The 15843-nt window shown below is 46.1% G+C and overlaps 1 protein-coding gene across 1 annotated transcript in view; it reads right to left on the bottom strand.

Annotated features, from left to right (window-relative positions):
- Positions 1-15613, bottom strand: part of VWC2L (von Willebrand factor C domain containing 2 like) — a 59229-nt gene extending 43616 nt beyond the window's left edge. The window contains exon 1 of the mRNA XM_056861516.1: positions 15215-15613. Coding sequence (XP_056717494.1) covers positions 15215-15607 — 393 coding nt within the window. The 5' untranslated portion in view covers positions 15608-15613. The remainder of the gene's footprint in view (positions 1-15214) is intronic.
- Positions 15614-15843: the final 230 nt, after the last annotated feature.

Genomic DNA, 15843 nt, shown 5'->3' with positions numbered 1-15843 from the left:
ACACTCGCATGGCAGCAAACCCTCAAGGATTTGTGGGGGGCACACCACTGACCCCAGCATCAGGGACTGCTTTTTAAAATCCATTTTGCATTGACCTGGGATTCAACTCAGGCCGTCGTGACCTTGGGAAGGCCCCTGGTAGCCCCGCTCCTGCCTGAGACCTCTCATGGATGCAGGAGCAGAAAAGGAACATAAGAGAGACGGCAAAGCATGGAGATCTTTGCCGAGCCAAAGACCCCTCGGCTTCATAATGGAAGACACTCTTGACCACAGAGAAACCCCAAGTGGATAGTTTGTGGACATTCAGACATCCCTGCACACTTCCACACTTCATGACACAAAACACACAGACTAGGAAAAAATGTTTTAAATGTGGGAGGAGCCCTGGGGTTGTTCTTTGTGGTTGCATGGAAGGGAATTAATATATGGCACTCTGGCCACTGACCATGCTAATTAATTAAAACTAGGCTTGCAAGGGGTAGGTCTAAGGTTGCCAGGTCCCTCTTTGCCACTGGCAGGAGGGTTTGGGGGCGAAGCTTGAGAAGCAATGCTAATTCTATGACCTTGGGCAGATCAAGAGAGGGAGGGCATCTTGGCCATCTTGTGGACATGGAAGAGGGGTCACTAGGGGTGTGGAGGGGGGAGGTAGTTGTGAATTTCCTGCATTGTGCAGGGGGGTTGGACTAGATGACCCTGGTGGTCCCTTCCAACTCTATGATTCTGATTCTAAAGGCGGGGCTTGGGGAAGGGAGGGACTTCAATGTCATAGAGTCCAATTGCCAAAGCGGCCATTTTCTCCAGGTGAACTGATCTCTATTGGCTGGAGATCAGTTTTAATAGGGAGAGATCTCCAGCCGCCACCTGGAGGTTGGCAATCCTAAGTAGGCCCTTGAGGTGAACTAATCTGTAATAGCGACACCACTTTTAATTAATATCTGGTATGTGGTGTGCTTGGGTAACAATCCTGCTCCATTTCCTTGCACATGGCTCCGCTTCCTCCTCCTGGCTCTGATGACTTTGTGTTCTTGGAAGATACCACAGCAGGAAATTCTAAAAGGAGGAAAGTGAAGCTATCAAATTGTACATTTATATCTGTAGAACAGCTGTAAATATTAATGATGCTCAAGACAATGCTGGTTCTGAAGGAGATGTTTATTGTAATGGTAATTTCTGCTAGAAGATGAGAAGGGAGCCAACAGAAGAGCTGGAAAGAAGATGAATCAGACAAATCAAGGGCAAAAGTGCTTTTATAATTAGAGCCACGGCTGAGGGCTAGAAATGGGAAGAGATGGTTAAGGGGCGGGGGGGGGGGAAGTCCCAGACTGTTCAAGGATGCTTTTTTTTTTTTAAAGTAGAAAAGGAGATGACTTTCATCTTTGCTTAGATGCCTCTGATCTTGAGGGAAATGGCTGGGGATTGAAAGGAACCTCATGCTCGAGAGGTAGAGATCTAGAAGGTGTTAAAAGGAATCCCAAAATAGACCAGGAACTTTCACCTTCACAGCAGTCAAGCAAGTGGATGAAATCAGCAATCAGGAGGGATGAAAGCTTAGTTTGTTTAGAAACGGAGAATGGGAGCTGACTATTGGGGCTGGGGGATGCCCTTAGGAATGTGATTCAGAGATGGTTTTATTTATTTGACTTGGCTCCCTATATCAATATAACTATTTCCCAACCATGCCATAGAGGATATAGAATCATAGAGTTGGAAGGGACCACCAGGGTCATCTAGTCCAACCCCCTGAACAATGCAGGAAACTCACAACTACCTCCCCCACACACCCCCAGTGACCCCCTACTCCATATGATCAACAGAGCAGCAAAATGGAGCTAGGAACACACTTCGGGGATTTCTGTACAGACCTAAAGGAAGTCCTAAGGCTGCAGACAAATCTGAAAAATTAGGAAAAAAAGAAAAGAAATGGGGGATTGAAACTCCCCCAAATAAGAGAAACAATGCCTGTAGCTTTAAGGAAAGAATGCCCGTTGAACTCTCAGTGTCTGTTGGAGGTTGCTAGGCAAACAACCTTCCAAACCTTGTTCCCCCCCACACACACCCATTGGGAGGCCAAAATAGATTGGGAGGCCAAAACAGTCCAAGGAATATCCTTCCCCCTCCTCTGTCATGTCCCCTGATGGAGGCAGACTCACTGGGGACAGGGCCCAGCAGTGACTACCGGACAACTCTCTCCCACACAACTCAACCTAGCTCAGTAGTGGAAGCCACCATGCAACTAAACCTGGCCCAGCAGAGGCCCCCACACAACTGGGCCCAGACTCTGTGCAGGCCAGCCAGACTGTTCACAGAGAGAGGATGTCAGGGATGGGGAAAGAGGGAAAGCTGATGCCATGCGGGCAGACAAAGGTAGTTTGGCTGGTGGGTGGGTGGGAAGGAAAGAAGGAAGCAGGCCCAGTGGCAGCCACTGTGCAACTTTGGCTGGTCCTGTCCTGACGACCACCGATCAACTTGGCTAGACTTTTCTGAGGGAGAGGCTGCCAGGGATGGGGAAGAAGGGAAAGCGGAGGACAGGCAGGGGTGTAGATAAAGGTAGGTTGTCTGGTGGGTGGGAAGAAGAGAGCTGTAAAGAGAGAAGAGGTTTGTGGCTGCCAGAGATGGGGAAGAGGAAATAGTGGGGGAGGAGATACAGGGGGAAATGAGATGCCCCCACAAGCCCTTGCAGGTCCCACATTCTGAACAGTCTCAGTGCGTGGATCAGAAAATCCACATGATGGGGCCATGTACAGATATATTTCTGTAAGCCCAAGTTTGTAGAAAGATATATTAAAATACATTGTAGGGTTAAAAAAAACCCTAAATCAAAAAAGCAACATCTGCTTCTTTAAGAAAAGAATCCCACCAAGATCTCGCAAGATCTTGCAACACTGCTGAGAATCCAAGTCTCGGTTAGTGTCACTATAGGGGAGGGAGAGACAGACTTTAAAAATGTAAGGGGGGGAGGTAAACCTGTAGGGATGAGAATAAAAAAAGATTAAAAGGGAAAGCTGAATATGGGGGAGGGTAACAGAAAAATGTAGGTGGGTGCGTGGGATGGAGAGAAGGAAATGGGCTTCCGGCGGGGGTGGGGTGGGGGAAGAAAAGCTGAAAGGTGGAAGGGGAGACAGAAAGGGGAGAAGCTGCAGGCACTACTAGGGGAAAGCAAAGAGCTCCCCCACCATCTAAGCCTCCTTACAACTTCTGGCCATAGGTGGGCTTTTATGTTACGAGACTGAAAGTCCTGCCAATTGCAGAACTCAGGGGACACGTCACCAAAACTCTGCATTCTGCCCACTACTGCTGCTGTGCGTTGGGAGTAACAGAGACCACAAAACACCTCGTCTTATTCTGAGACCGATGAACAACAGACCTTTGGATTATACCTGCTTGTCCACATACATTACCTAATATATTCAGTAACTGCCCAGTAAGGGCACTCAAGGTAATTCACAAAACCACAAAAACCACACAATACATGCCAGACAATATGAGGTACATTACAGAATTAACCCTCCTGTACCAACCAAATTACACTTTCATAAGCAGCAGTAAATATTTAAGTAAAGCAAATAAAAAGAAAATTGAAGAGACAGGGAGACAATCATAAAATATCCCCCAAGGTCTTCCAGAATCATATATACGGTATATATAATTATAGACTGGACGATAGATAGATAGATAGATAGATAGATAGATAGATAGATAGATAGATAGATAGATAGATAGATAGATAGATAGATAGATATTCCACTCTAGATATGTACTAGCTGGAGATCTCCTGCTATTACAACTGATCTCCAGCCAATAGAGATTAGTTCACCTGGAGAAAATGGCTGCTTTGCCAATTGGACTCTATGGCATTGAAGTCCCTCCCCTCCCCAAACCCCACCCTCAGGCTCTGCCCCCAAAACCTCCCACTGGTGGTGAAAAGGGACCTGGCAACCCTAATTCTAGAAGCCCTGAAATGCAGATGTGAGCCCTTCCTCTTGGGAAGGGAATTCTATCACCTGGGAGGCCCAGAGGCCAAATCTGCTCCCTGTTGTTGCTGGCTTCCAGCTATGGGATTCAGAAGGTCACTTCTCTCAGCAGAGATAATCCAGTTAGTCATCCTAGCTACTGACAGACCTGTACCCCATAAATTTTGCTAACATCTATTTAAAGCTAACCAAACTAGAGACAACAGTATATACTCTGGCAGAGAATTCTACAAATTAATGTTTCTTTGGCTAAGGGAGTACTTCCTTTGTATTTCCACCACCTCCCTGCAGTTGGATGGATAAAACTATACGATTTCATTTCCCCTGCAAATCTCCAGATGACCCTCTCCCAGCAGCTTCATGGAGATGTTAAACAGGATCAGGGCAAAATGGAGGCGTGAGCTTCTGTGTAAGCCAGTAGCAAAGTGGCAAAAAGTCCCAGAATCACTTGCCGGCTTCTGCCCTCTGGAAGAGGTCATGGAGGCCTGTGGGCACCCAAGTCCACTCCTACAAGTAGGGTTGCCAGGTCCCTCTTTACCACAGGCGGGAGATTTGGGGAGGGGGGATTTCAATGCCATAGAGTCCAATGGCCAAAGTGGCCATTTTCTCCAGGGGAACTTATCTCTCTTGGTTGGAGATCAGTTTTAATAGCACGAGATCTCCAGCCACCACCTGGAGGTTGGCAACCCTATTATTGGTCCACCTTTTGATGCCTGCTTACAGCTCCTTTAAAAAAAGGTTGAGTTCTGCAGAACTTCAAGGACCTGCTTCAGAACAACATGGGCCATTTAAGCAAAATGTACATAATTCTACACACAGATTTGAAATGTCATAAAGAAGGAATGCAAACATTCCTCGATGTCATGGTCTCTTCTGGCAGTGAATAATAAACGCTGCACAGATTTTCCATGGCTTATCTCTCCCTGGGTACTACAGAGAAGATACAGAGGTTTTGTGGGAGGGGGGAATCTTTATAGGATTAGAGTATTATCGGATTAGCGTGCTTCCCTTGTGGGTCAGAATAATCTCCCCTTCCTGATTCTTGCCAACCATCTCATGGCTTCATACCCTTACGGTGAACTGAGATGAAAAAATCCCAGCTGCGCGTTTGAGCACCCGCGCGCACGGGGGGCACACACCCAGCAACACACCGGCTTCCTCTCCTTGGGCTTTTAGAGGTGTCTTCAGCCAAGATTTCCCCTAGCGGAGTATGCCTAAGGCAGGGGTTCGTAACCTGTGGTCTTCAGCCCCCAAGGGGTCTGAGGATGGGCTTCAGCAGGTCCATAAACCAGGCAGTTTCCTTCCTGTTGCTTTGAAAACCGTCTCTGTGAGGAAGTGAAAGAGCACTGACATTGCTGTTGGTGAAAACTGGAAGTGTTGCCATGGGCCACCCCTAGGCATTGCAAAAACTCCTCGTTTTTTGTAACCACTCCCTGCCCCCAAAATAGTCCCAGGGGCTGCCGGCAGTGGCCTGGCTACTACTGGACTTGTAACCCCCAAAGAAATCTTTGGGGAGTGGGTCTCCTTGCTACTGCCCATCTTGATTAAAAGATGCTGGCTGAGATTTGGACACCCTGGCAGTAGGGTTGCCAGGTTCTTCTTCGCTACCGGTGGGAGGTTTTTTGGGGCAGAGCCCGAGGAGGGCGGGGTTTGTGGAGGAGGGAGGACTTCAATGCCATAGAGTCCAATTGCCAAAGCGGCCATTTTCTCCAGGTGATCTGACCTCTGTCGGCTGGAGATCAGTTGTAATAGCAGGAGATCTCCAGCTAGTACCTGGAGGTTGGCAACCCTACCTGGCAGGCAAAAGGAAGCATCTAAAGAGAAAACCACAAGGGCCAACTAAAACGGCCGCCGCTCAATCGAAAGCAGAGGAGACTCCAGCTATCCCGGCCCCACTTAGGGAAAGGTCTGAAGACATAAAACATCTAAAAGAGGGACAGACCTCTATTCAATCTGAGGTGGCTGATTAAAAACCTTCCATTAATCAAGCAGCCCTGACCTGGATGGCCCCGTCTCGTCAGATCTTGGAAGCTAAGCAGGGACCACCTTGGCTAGTATTTGGATGGGAGACCACTGAGGAAGTCCAAGGTTAGTACGGGGAGGCAGGCTGTATGGCCAGTCACCTCTGACCGTCCCTTACCTTGAAAACCCCACGAGGGGTGGCCGTGAGTCAGCTGTGACTTGATGGCACTTTCCACCACCATCATTGACCAGGTAAGGATGCCAGGCCTCCAGTCAGGGCAAGGGATACCCCACTACCTACTGCCGGGGGGAGGAGAAAAAAATGAAAAACCCTGTGACCCTGGCAGTGGCGTCATTTCACCTCCTACAGCTTTACCATAGAGTTTCCAGCAGTTCCTAGAGCTACACTATGTCACATGACACCACAGCTGGCACCGCGCCCCCCCTCCCCCATATCCCGGTCCACAGGCCTCCTGCTGGTTGCCACGTCTCAGTGAGAATGGATGCAGCTGAGCCCAGGGTCTCAGGCCCGAAACCAGTGGGGATGCTACAAATCTCCAGCCCGAACAGAAGAGGCACTCACCCTGCTCCTCACTCGGAGCCATTTTGGTGTTATATTTCTTGCTCTTGGAGAGCCAGCGGGGCGTAGTGGTTAAGAGCGGTGGTTTGGAGCGGCGGAGTCTCATCTGGGGAACCGGCTTTGATTCCCCGCTCCTCCACATGAGTGGCAGAGTCTAATCTGGAGAACCGGGTTGGTTTCCCCACTCCTCCACGTGAAGCCAGCTGGGTGACCTTGGGCTAGTCACAGCTCTCTCAGCCCCACCTACCTCACAGGGTGTCTGTTGTGGGGAGGGGAAGGGAAGGTGATTGTAAGCCGGTTGGAGTCTCCCTTAAGTGGCAGAGAAAGTCGGCATATAAAAACCAATTCTTCTTCTTTTTTGAAAACAGCCATCTCCTCAGAAATTCTTTCCGCCGATGAATAGAAGTAGTTAGAAGACATCTACGGCAGCAAAGCGAAATCGGAGGGAGGGGAGCGCTCCCTGCCTCTGGCACGTGACTGTTTGGGAGTGCTCCTCAGAAGCAAAAACCTTCGAGAAGCTGAGTAGTCTATCTCCACAGCTGGCTTGTGCCTACACAGTTCCCAGGCGATACGACACCGAGGACACAATATTGAACTGTTGCTTTCAGGAAGGGTCTCTAAAAAATGGAGTCAAACTGAGCAAACGAGAGGTGATGTTCTAGGACCACCAGGCAAAATGAAAACGAATAAATCTCCAGGTGCAAAAGGATTCTCAAGGTATTCAAAGGTAAAACTGTTGATCTACTGTTCATGTAACTTGTTGCTAAAATCAGTCTCAGTGCTGGAGGACTATAAAGTGGCAAAATGTCACAACAGTTTTTAAAAGGTTTTTTTTTGGGGGGGGGGAAACCAGAGAAGAAAGAAAATTGATTGACTTGAAATATGGTGTTCGGGGAGAGTTTTATGGCTACCATGGACTGCCAAAAAGACAAATAAGTAGGTTCTAGATCAAATCGAGCCTGAATACTCTCTGGAAGCTAAAATGGCTAAACTGAGGCTATGGCACTTTGATCATGTCATGAGAAGACAGAACTCACTGGAAAAGACAATCATGCTAGGAAAAACTGAAGGCAGTGGGAAAAGAGGAAGACCTAACATGAGATGGATTGACTCTATAAAGGAAACCACGGCCCTCAGTTTGCAAGACCTAAGCAAGGCTGTTAACGATAGGATGTTTTCGAGGTCATTAATTCACAAGGTCTTCTTTGGTCGGAAACGACTTGATGACACGTAACTCACAGGGGGGATCCAGGGAATTACAGGCCATTTAGCTTAACATCTGTCATTAAAGAGGGAATTATCAAGCACATTGAGAAACAGAGCCTGCTGAGGGAAAATTAGCACAGCCTCTGCAAAGGAAGTCCTGCCTCACCAACCATTTGGAGTCCTTTGAGCAGGCAAACAGATATATTGATAAGGGGGATCCAGACCAATAGACATTATATACTTCAGAAAGCTTTAGGAGGCTCTCTCTAAATTGGGTGAGCGTGGGCAACAGCATGGCAAACGAAGTTCAATATAAGTGCAAGGTGATGCTCACTGGAACAAGAAAATGTTAACTCGAAATACATGCTGATGGAGCTGAATTGGCTGAGACTCGGAGGAAAATGATCTTGAGGCTGTTGTGGATAGTTTTAATAAAAACGTCGACTCTGAGTGCTGCAGCAGCGGTGAAAAAGGCGAACTCCATGATGGGGATTATTAGGAAAGTAATTGAAGATCAAACGGCCAGTACTATAATGCCTCTATACAGGTCCATAGCGTTGCCTCACTCAGAATACTGTGTACATTTCTGGCTGCCACATCTCGAAAAGGATATTGCAGAGTTGCCGAAGAGGGAGGGCCAGATGATGCTGAGGGGATCAGAGCACCTTTCCCGTGAGGACAGGCTGCCGCGACTGGGGCTTGTCAGTTTAGAAGACCGGGGGAGGCATGAAAGAGGGTTACAAATCCAGGTATATGGGGTGGAGAAAGTGCAGCTAACCTTTTTACCCTCTCCTGTAGTACTAGAACTCAGGGGCACCCAATGAAGTTTTTGGGAAATAGTTTTACTGGTCTGGTCCAGCAGGGCACTTCCTTGGAACATTTTTTGATTTTTGGAACAGCCTGCCTCGGGAGGCCCCCCACGCTTCACCACTCCTTCTGCAGAATGATTGAAATGGAAATTGTTCGGGAGGGCATTTTTATTAAGGGGCTAGAGGTGCAGTTAATGGAATTAGTCAGACAGGTGCTTTCATAAAGGGGAAAAGTTTTTGTAGTTACTGCACCATCTACTGAATGTATTTGCTTGCTTGTGCCGCATAGTTCTCTGGTTTTTAATTTATATTTTATTGCGTTGTTTTTTTCTAATTTTGTAATCCTTGAGTCTCAGAAAGAAGGACAGGTTATGAATCAAAACAATAAAATGGAACTAAATAAACAGCTCTTGCCTGCCTTTGAAAAGTGGGGATGTTCCTCGGCTCTGTTCCTCGCCCAGACAGGTTTCCTTTCACCAGATGTGCCACGAGGAACTATTTACTTTTAATATAGGCATTACTGTAGCTCATTGTCTGGCATGCCCTTCTACTTAAATATGTATTGCTTTTATCAGTCCTGACAGAAATATAGTCAGTCAGTAATTTCAGATACAGTGGCATAGGCAGCGTCCCTGTAATTTTGCTAGGAGGGAGATAATAAATCATACTTTCCCATTTGATTGATGTTCTGTTTCTCTTGTCTGGTTTTCAGCAACTGAGTTCTGTCGGCAAGCTTACATTGTTCATAGTTCCTCTTATTAAAGGATAAGACACATTATTGAAAATGCTTTTGTGTGCAGAGTTCCAAGCAGCACATGAACTCAAAATAAAAAGGATGGGTCTCTGGTGATATTGTGGAGAGAAAAACCAACCCAACCACGTGCCTTCTTCAGGGGAGGAAGGGGCTCCTTTTAGAAGGGGGCTCTTTTGGGGGCCCACCGGACACCTTTCTTTGGTCCTTTATAACCAGGTGTGCAAAACTCCTGGCGACAAGCATCACTGGCCGGCCGGCCGGCTGCCCAGAGGGTTTCATCCTGTTTGCTTCAGGGATGTGAGGTTGTGTGGAGAAGAAGAGCTGGTTTTTATATGTCAACTTTCTCTACCACTTAAAGAAGAATCAAACCGGCCTACAATCACCTTCCCTTCCTCTCTCCACAACAGACACCCTGTGAGGTAGGTGGGGCTGAGAGAGTGTGACTAGCCCAAGGTCACCCAGGAGGCTTCATGTGGAGGAGTGGGGAATCCAACCCGGTTCTTCAGATCAGAGTCCACCACTCCAAGGTGGACTCCACTCCACAATAAGGTGAGAGCTTTCAAGGCAGAACTAAGCTGAAGGGTCTTTTCCCTCTCAGAAAACAAGCTGGGAAAGGTTGGTAGGCCTAGTTCAAAGTCCCTACCAGTTTAGTACAGCTTCACAGTCATCCAGGCTGCGGGGTGGGGGAGGGTTGCCAGGTAGAGTCCAATGGCCAAAGCGACCATTTTCTCCAGATGAACTGATCTCTGTGGGCTGGAGATCAGTTGTAATAGCAGGAGATCTCCAGCTATTACCTGGAGGTTGGTAACCCTAGGAGGGGGGAAATAAAACTAGTAAAATCGATGTCTTCCCCAGTGGTCAGAAGGGTCCCCTGGCCTTTGGCCTTGGCCTGGCCTGCTCTTCCCCTCCAACCCACCTGGCCAAGTTCAAAACTAAATGGTCTGAGTCAAATGTTTTAAAAAGCCATTATATTATCTGAGCTTCGTTGAACAGAAGACGTAATATTTGCCAGAAAAGGTGCTCTGCAGTTATGCGGTTTCAATTTGCACCTGAGAGGATGCGCCTGACCTAACATTGTGAATAATTTAATATCTGCTGAAATGCAATGACACACACATGAAAGGCAATATAGGTATAATGTGAACTTTTGCTAATATAATTGCATTGATTGAAACTTGTTTCAGGATAACCAGCAAGGGAGCAGATGTTGGATATCCCAAAACAAAAGTGCTCATAATTAATGGATCATCCGTGCTTGACAAGGTTATCAAGACAGTTATTAATTGGATGACAAGACCATACGCAAGAGTCAAAACAGGCCCCAGAACTGATTTGCTCACCCGAACAGAACGGCCCCGCAATCCCACCTGCATCCCTTGGTCCTCCAGAAGAATTTTGCCACAAGCTCCTACAGCACCGAGAAATAATCTGCAAGTGTCCCCAGCACTTTAAAAGTATCATATCCTATGCATCTCTTTATATATGAGAATGGAAACCTACATCCATTTAAGTTGCATTTTGCTTCGATTATACTAAGAATGATACACATGAATTCTGTGTAGAATATTTTTGGATGATCCTGCATGGTGGGGATCCACATTTGGCCCCTTCCATGTGGCAAATGTTCTCCCCTTTGCTTTCATTATCACGACAAACCCAGAGGCATATGCACACTGACAATGGAGCTTCTGCATGGGGAGTTTTCTGAACACCTTTCGAAGTCTTTTTTTAAAACTTTTTCCTTCCACTTATGTGGTTATTACATTCCCTACTGTGACTCACCACCCCTTTTGTTGTTGTTGTGTTGCAATCTCAGTATACAAATAGTATCACACCCTTCACCTGAAGAACCACCTCACATCTTATGTTTCATTCATCTACTATGCGAAGAAATCACTGTGCAGTGGAATTTGAAACTATCAGTTGGGCAGGGAATTTCTGCCCAGTCCACCCATCTGACAGCTTCCCCTACCCATCCCTTTCCAGGCCTGTACCTTTCCCCTTACATCTTTGCAATGATAAGGGTTGAATGCTTCATTTAAAAAAAGAAAACTGGAAATTCATAGGAACTGATATTTGAAATGGAAACAAATAAGAGATAATTATAATGTTATAGTGGTATACAGCGAATAGCAGTTATCTTTTTTTAAAAAAAAAAAAGCCCTGCAGTGGCATAGGAGGGAAAACTGTGGGAAATGGCTCCCATGAAGCTTTGAAAATGAGACAATGGAGCTGAAGGGTCATGTCATTGTGGTTGCTCCAGAGCCAGAAGAATGGGGTGATATGGGGCAACAGTCTATGCCACCAGTGTCACACAGTCATGTCTCCCTGGACTTCTAACCAGTACTTAAGAACTATGGCTTCATTTTTCTACTTCCTGTATCTGTAATTGGACATGACCTGCAACTGTATGAAAACAGACTATTTTAACTTCATGGCTCATTCTTCACCTTCATCAGCTATCACGGGGATAATTTTGTGCCTTTTTCCACAAGGGGATTCCCAGGCAGCAAGGAAATTTCATTCTAGTTTTGCAGGGAAGGAAACTCTGACAATCTCATTGCAGAAAACATTAGTGGCTCTTTTTGGGTGGTGGCAGTGGAGGGGTGAGTGCTTGTGTTCTCAAAACAGGCCTCCTGATTTAAAACAAAAGCGGAGATTGGAGAAAATCTATTTACCATCATGAAGACAGATACTACAAAATAAACTCAATATAGTAAATTAGTTGAAATCCATGACTGAACTGGATAAAGCAAAGTAAATGATGGTGCCAGAAAGACAGAGAGGTCACAACTCTCTTCATCATTCCTTAAATCTGCATGGCTCTTGTCCCTTTGAAATTTAGATTGCTATTCTCCGGGAAACTTCCTTCCGGCCTACCATTTTGTCTTCCCTTTCTATGTCTAGTCTCCATGAGGGACAGATGATGTCCTCTCGTCTATCTCTGTCCATCCTGACACAGACAGATCATTAGACTGCTGCAGTCTCTGCCGTTTCCTGGCCAGTATGACGTTCTACTCTAATGAAGAACTTCTGTCTCGATTCCAAAAGAGCCAGTCTCGTGTGAACTTGATTCCCTAAGAAGCACCACAATCCTGTTCTTAAACTATCACTTACAAACTTACAGCTATGACCTGACCACCTGGTTCAAACATGGGAACACATACAGGGTATGCTCACATGTGCACATGTGCACATGGCGTAAACCAGAGATCACTCTGAAGATCTCTTCCACTTTGAAGAGATCTTCCTACCAGTATAAACCCACAGGCTTTATAAGAACTTTAATTAAAAAGAAAAAAATCTACAAGAGAGAGGCCTTCCCTAGCGAAAGGTCTACATCCTGCAGTTATGTCTTCTGGGGAACACAGAAGCTTGGCACTGATATTGCAAGCTAAGTACCTCTGGAACACAGGAGGGGAAGGACCCCCGGTTTGAGGTTCTGAAGAGCTGTGTGTGATAAAACAAAAAATCCCTTAAACCTGACGGGGGTGATCGGTCTCCTCTGAATAAAGCAATTCCTTTCCCATTTCAGAGGCTCTCATTTTCAGACTTGAAGAGGCTTTTCGGTGCTGAAAGTAACATGTATCAAAAGATTGGCTTCGGTGTAATTGGAGTATAACTGCTTGAGAGCATTCGAGTCGGAGACAACCAGACAATCGGGAGAGGCACCATGATTTCCATCGCAGAAGATCATTTGACCAGCAGAGCAGACTTCGTAGGAACAAAATACGTTCCTGCATTAAGAATATGACTTAGAGCCAGTTAATGTGCTGACAACAGAGGAACTGCCCATAAACCACTGACTTTTCCTGCACGGCTACAGAATACAAACGGACTGGGTCCATTTTGGCTCATCTTCATTGGCGTTTCTAAGGTCTAAGGTCAACTGCCATATTGAAACCACATATACCACCCCAATCCTACTCCTGCAGTAAAGTGAAACAATTGTGTTTCTAGTAGCCTTTATCCACACACCACACACACACACACACACACACACACACAGGAAAATCCAAGTGCTGCCTATACTCCTCCAAAAGAAATGAAAGCAATTTTCAATTTTTGAAAAAGGCCAGATATTTGGACTGGAAAGCAAGAAAAAAAAGCAGACTGTGGAGTTTGCCATGGGTGGGGGTGTCTCTCACAGCCCTAGAGGCCCCACGGCCCAAATGGGCCAGACACCAGCCTGGGAGACTTTGCTTCTTTCTGCAGGAAGAAATTACTGTCACAAAAGCAAGGCTCTCCCCTCATTGAGGTGGGCAGTTTAGAATCTGACACTACCAAAGAAAACTTAATACTTTCTGTTTCCCATCCACTTTCTGAATTCCCCCCGAGGATATCTAATAGTCTGTCTGGTATTTAGGTCCATAGCCAGAAATGTTATGGTGAAGAGTTCACTGGGGGGGAGGCATCATCATTGGGTGGGGCCTGATGTAATGGGTGGGGTCCAGCATTCCCATAGCGAGGTCACACTATTAACACTTGCACACACTGCTAGACATAAAGCGCATGCGAGCTGTGTGTCACAATGATGCAGCTCTGAAGAGATGGAAACATTCCAAAATAACATGGAAATTAACTATGTGCTGAATGAAAAACACAGTTGAACTATTAGTGCCAGACCTCCGGCTCCCCCTCTCCAGTTTATATGTCTAGGAGTTACCCCAAGGAAGCAGGAACGGAAACGTCTGAAGAAGCTGTTTCTTTGCAGTATGGCACACCTTCACTTCTAGGATCACACGGTGAGTCCTGGGCTGATTTAATTCTTGGACCTACGTTCTTCTCTCAAGAACTGCTGCAGAGCATAAGAACACTGGGTAGGGTTCAAAACTCGGTTGGGAAAGCTAAGGGGGGGTAGATACCAACTAATAATTGCCTTATTAAAATTAGAGATTTCTAAACCTGACTGTAAAACACTTCCTCCTTCCTAGGAAATATCCCCTATTACCAGGTAGGCCAATGTGTGTGGTTATACTGTGTGTGGTTACCCTCCCAAAGTCCTTATTTTTCTGCAGTGAGAGGCTGTAGGGCTTAAGACTGCCTGGATATTACGGCCCCTCAGCCCTTTGGCCTTCTGTAGTGAAGCACTTCTTTACTTCTGTTGTAGGAAGTAAACCTGCCTGTGGATTGTGCCTCTTCAGTTCTTTCAGGGGTACGGGTCAGAGCAGAGTGGTGGAGACTCACTGATGAGTAAAAGGCATTCTGCACTTGCTCAGAGGCTCTTAGTCTTTCACACAGGCAAGTTACAGCAAGATGGTTTACCGTTAATGATTTAAAACAGTATCTGGCTGACTATTCTCTTCCTGTGTCCCCTTTCATGGCCCTTTGAGGTAAATTTCCCAACGTCAACAGAGCAGGCAACCCAAAGTCATATAACTCTCACTCCAGTTTTTTCTGCCCAGTGTCCTCACTTGTTACTGAGGACATCAAAGAGGAGAGAAACAAACAAGAAAGATGCAAAGGGCTCAAGGAAAAATTGTGAATTTGGTCAGGAAGAGAGTAACTGACTCACCTCCTGCCATCTTGCCGGTTTCTCTCCTCCATTCATTCTCAAGTAATTGGAACAAAAATTGCTCATACATTTCCCCTTATATCTCCACCACAAAAAGGACTAGAAACTTATTTTTTAAAATTCTAGGAATTCAGGGAGGAGGCATATCATAGTTCTTCGGAGACATTGCATCTAATGCCCCCCATAGCTATGGACCTGCCAGTATGGATTAGCTACCTTGACAGTTAACAGACTAACCACTGAAGCTAGAGAGTAGAATAAACCTGTTTTCACAAATATCAATTAGACTACAGGATAGGGAATCTGGAAATGCTGAACCGAAAGCCTGATAAAGTAGTATTTGGTACTGTTTATACATGCTTTTAAATGTTTCTATATCTATAGATATAGAGATGGAATGAATTGGGTTGGTCTTACCTTAAATTCTTCCAAAATTTTGTAACTTTTCTCTTGATATTCACAAAAATTCTTCACTTCTTTGCATTCTGGACAGCATCCATTGTGTTCTACTTTAGTACACTTTGGGTGGATTTTGGGGCATTCTGGCTGGTCACAAACAGGCCCATCCTCAGTACAGACACACGGGCAGTTGGAATGCCCGGGGAAAAACCGCTCTCCCAGTTTGTATACAAAACCACTGTCATCCACACAACCTTTCCCTCGATAGTCATCAAAGATCAGATTGTTTTCGTTATTGGACACCTGGTCCCCTTCATCAGCAGGGTAGTCTTCGTGAGCGAAGGCCGCTGGGGTGACCACGCGAGGAATCAGCAGCAGAAACAGGCAGGCTCCGTGAACGTGGAGAGCCATCCCCCTCCTCAGCCCCTGCCTGTGGCCCCAGTCTCAGATGGACATGGATGCTCCCATGTAGAAGCCAGCGTGGCGGGACTGGGAAACAATTTAAACAGGAACAATCAGGAATATTTTTTTAAAAAAGAACTTCTTGCACAATTATTCTTTTCTACAGTTCCTAGAGATGTGCAACTATTAATATAATAGAATCATAGAGTTGGAAGGGACCACCAGGGTCAACTCCCCCCCACATC

The sequence above is a fragment of the Euleptes europaea genome, chromosome 15 (assembly GCF_029931775.1).
Source record: "Euleptes europaea isolate rEulEur1 chromosome 15, rEulEur1.hap1, whole genome shotgun sequence".
Classification (NCBI taxonomy): domain Eukaryota; kingdom Metazoa; phylum Chordata; class Lepidosauria; order Squamata; family Sphaerodactylidae; genus Euleptes; species Euleptes europaea.
This window is presented reverse-complemented; position numbering and strand designations above follow the sequence as displayed.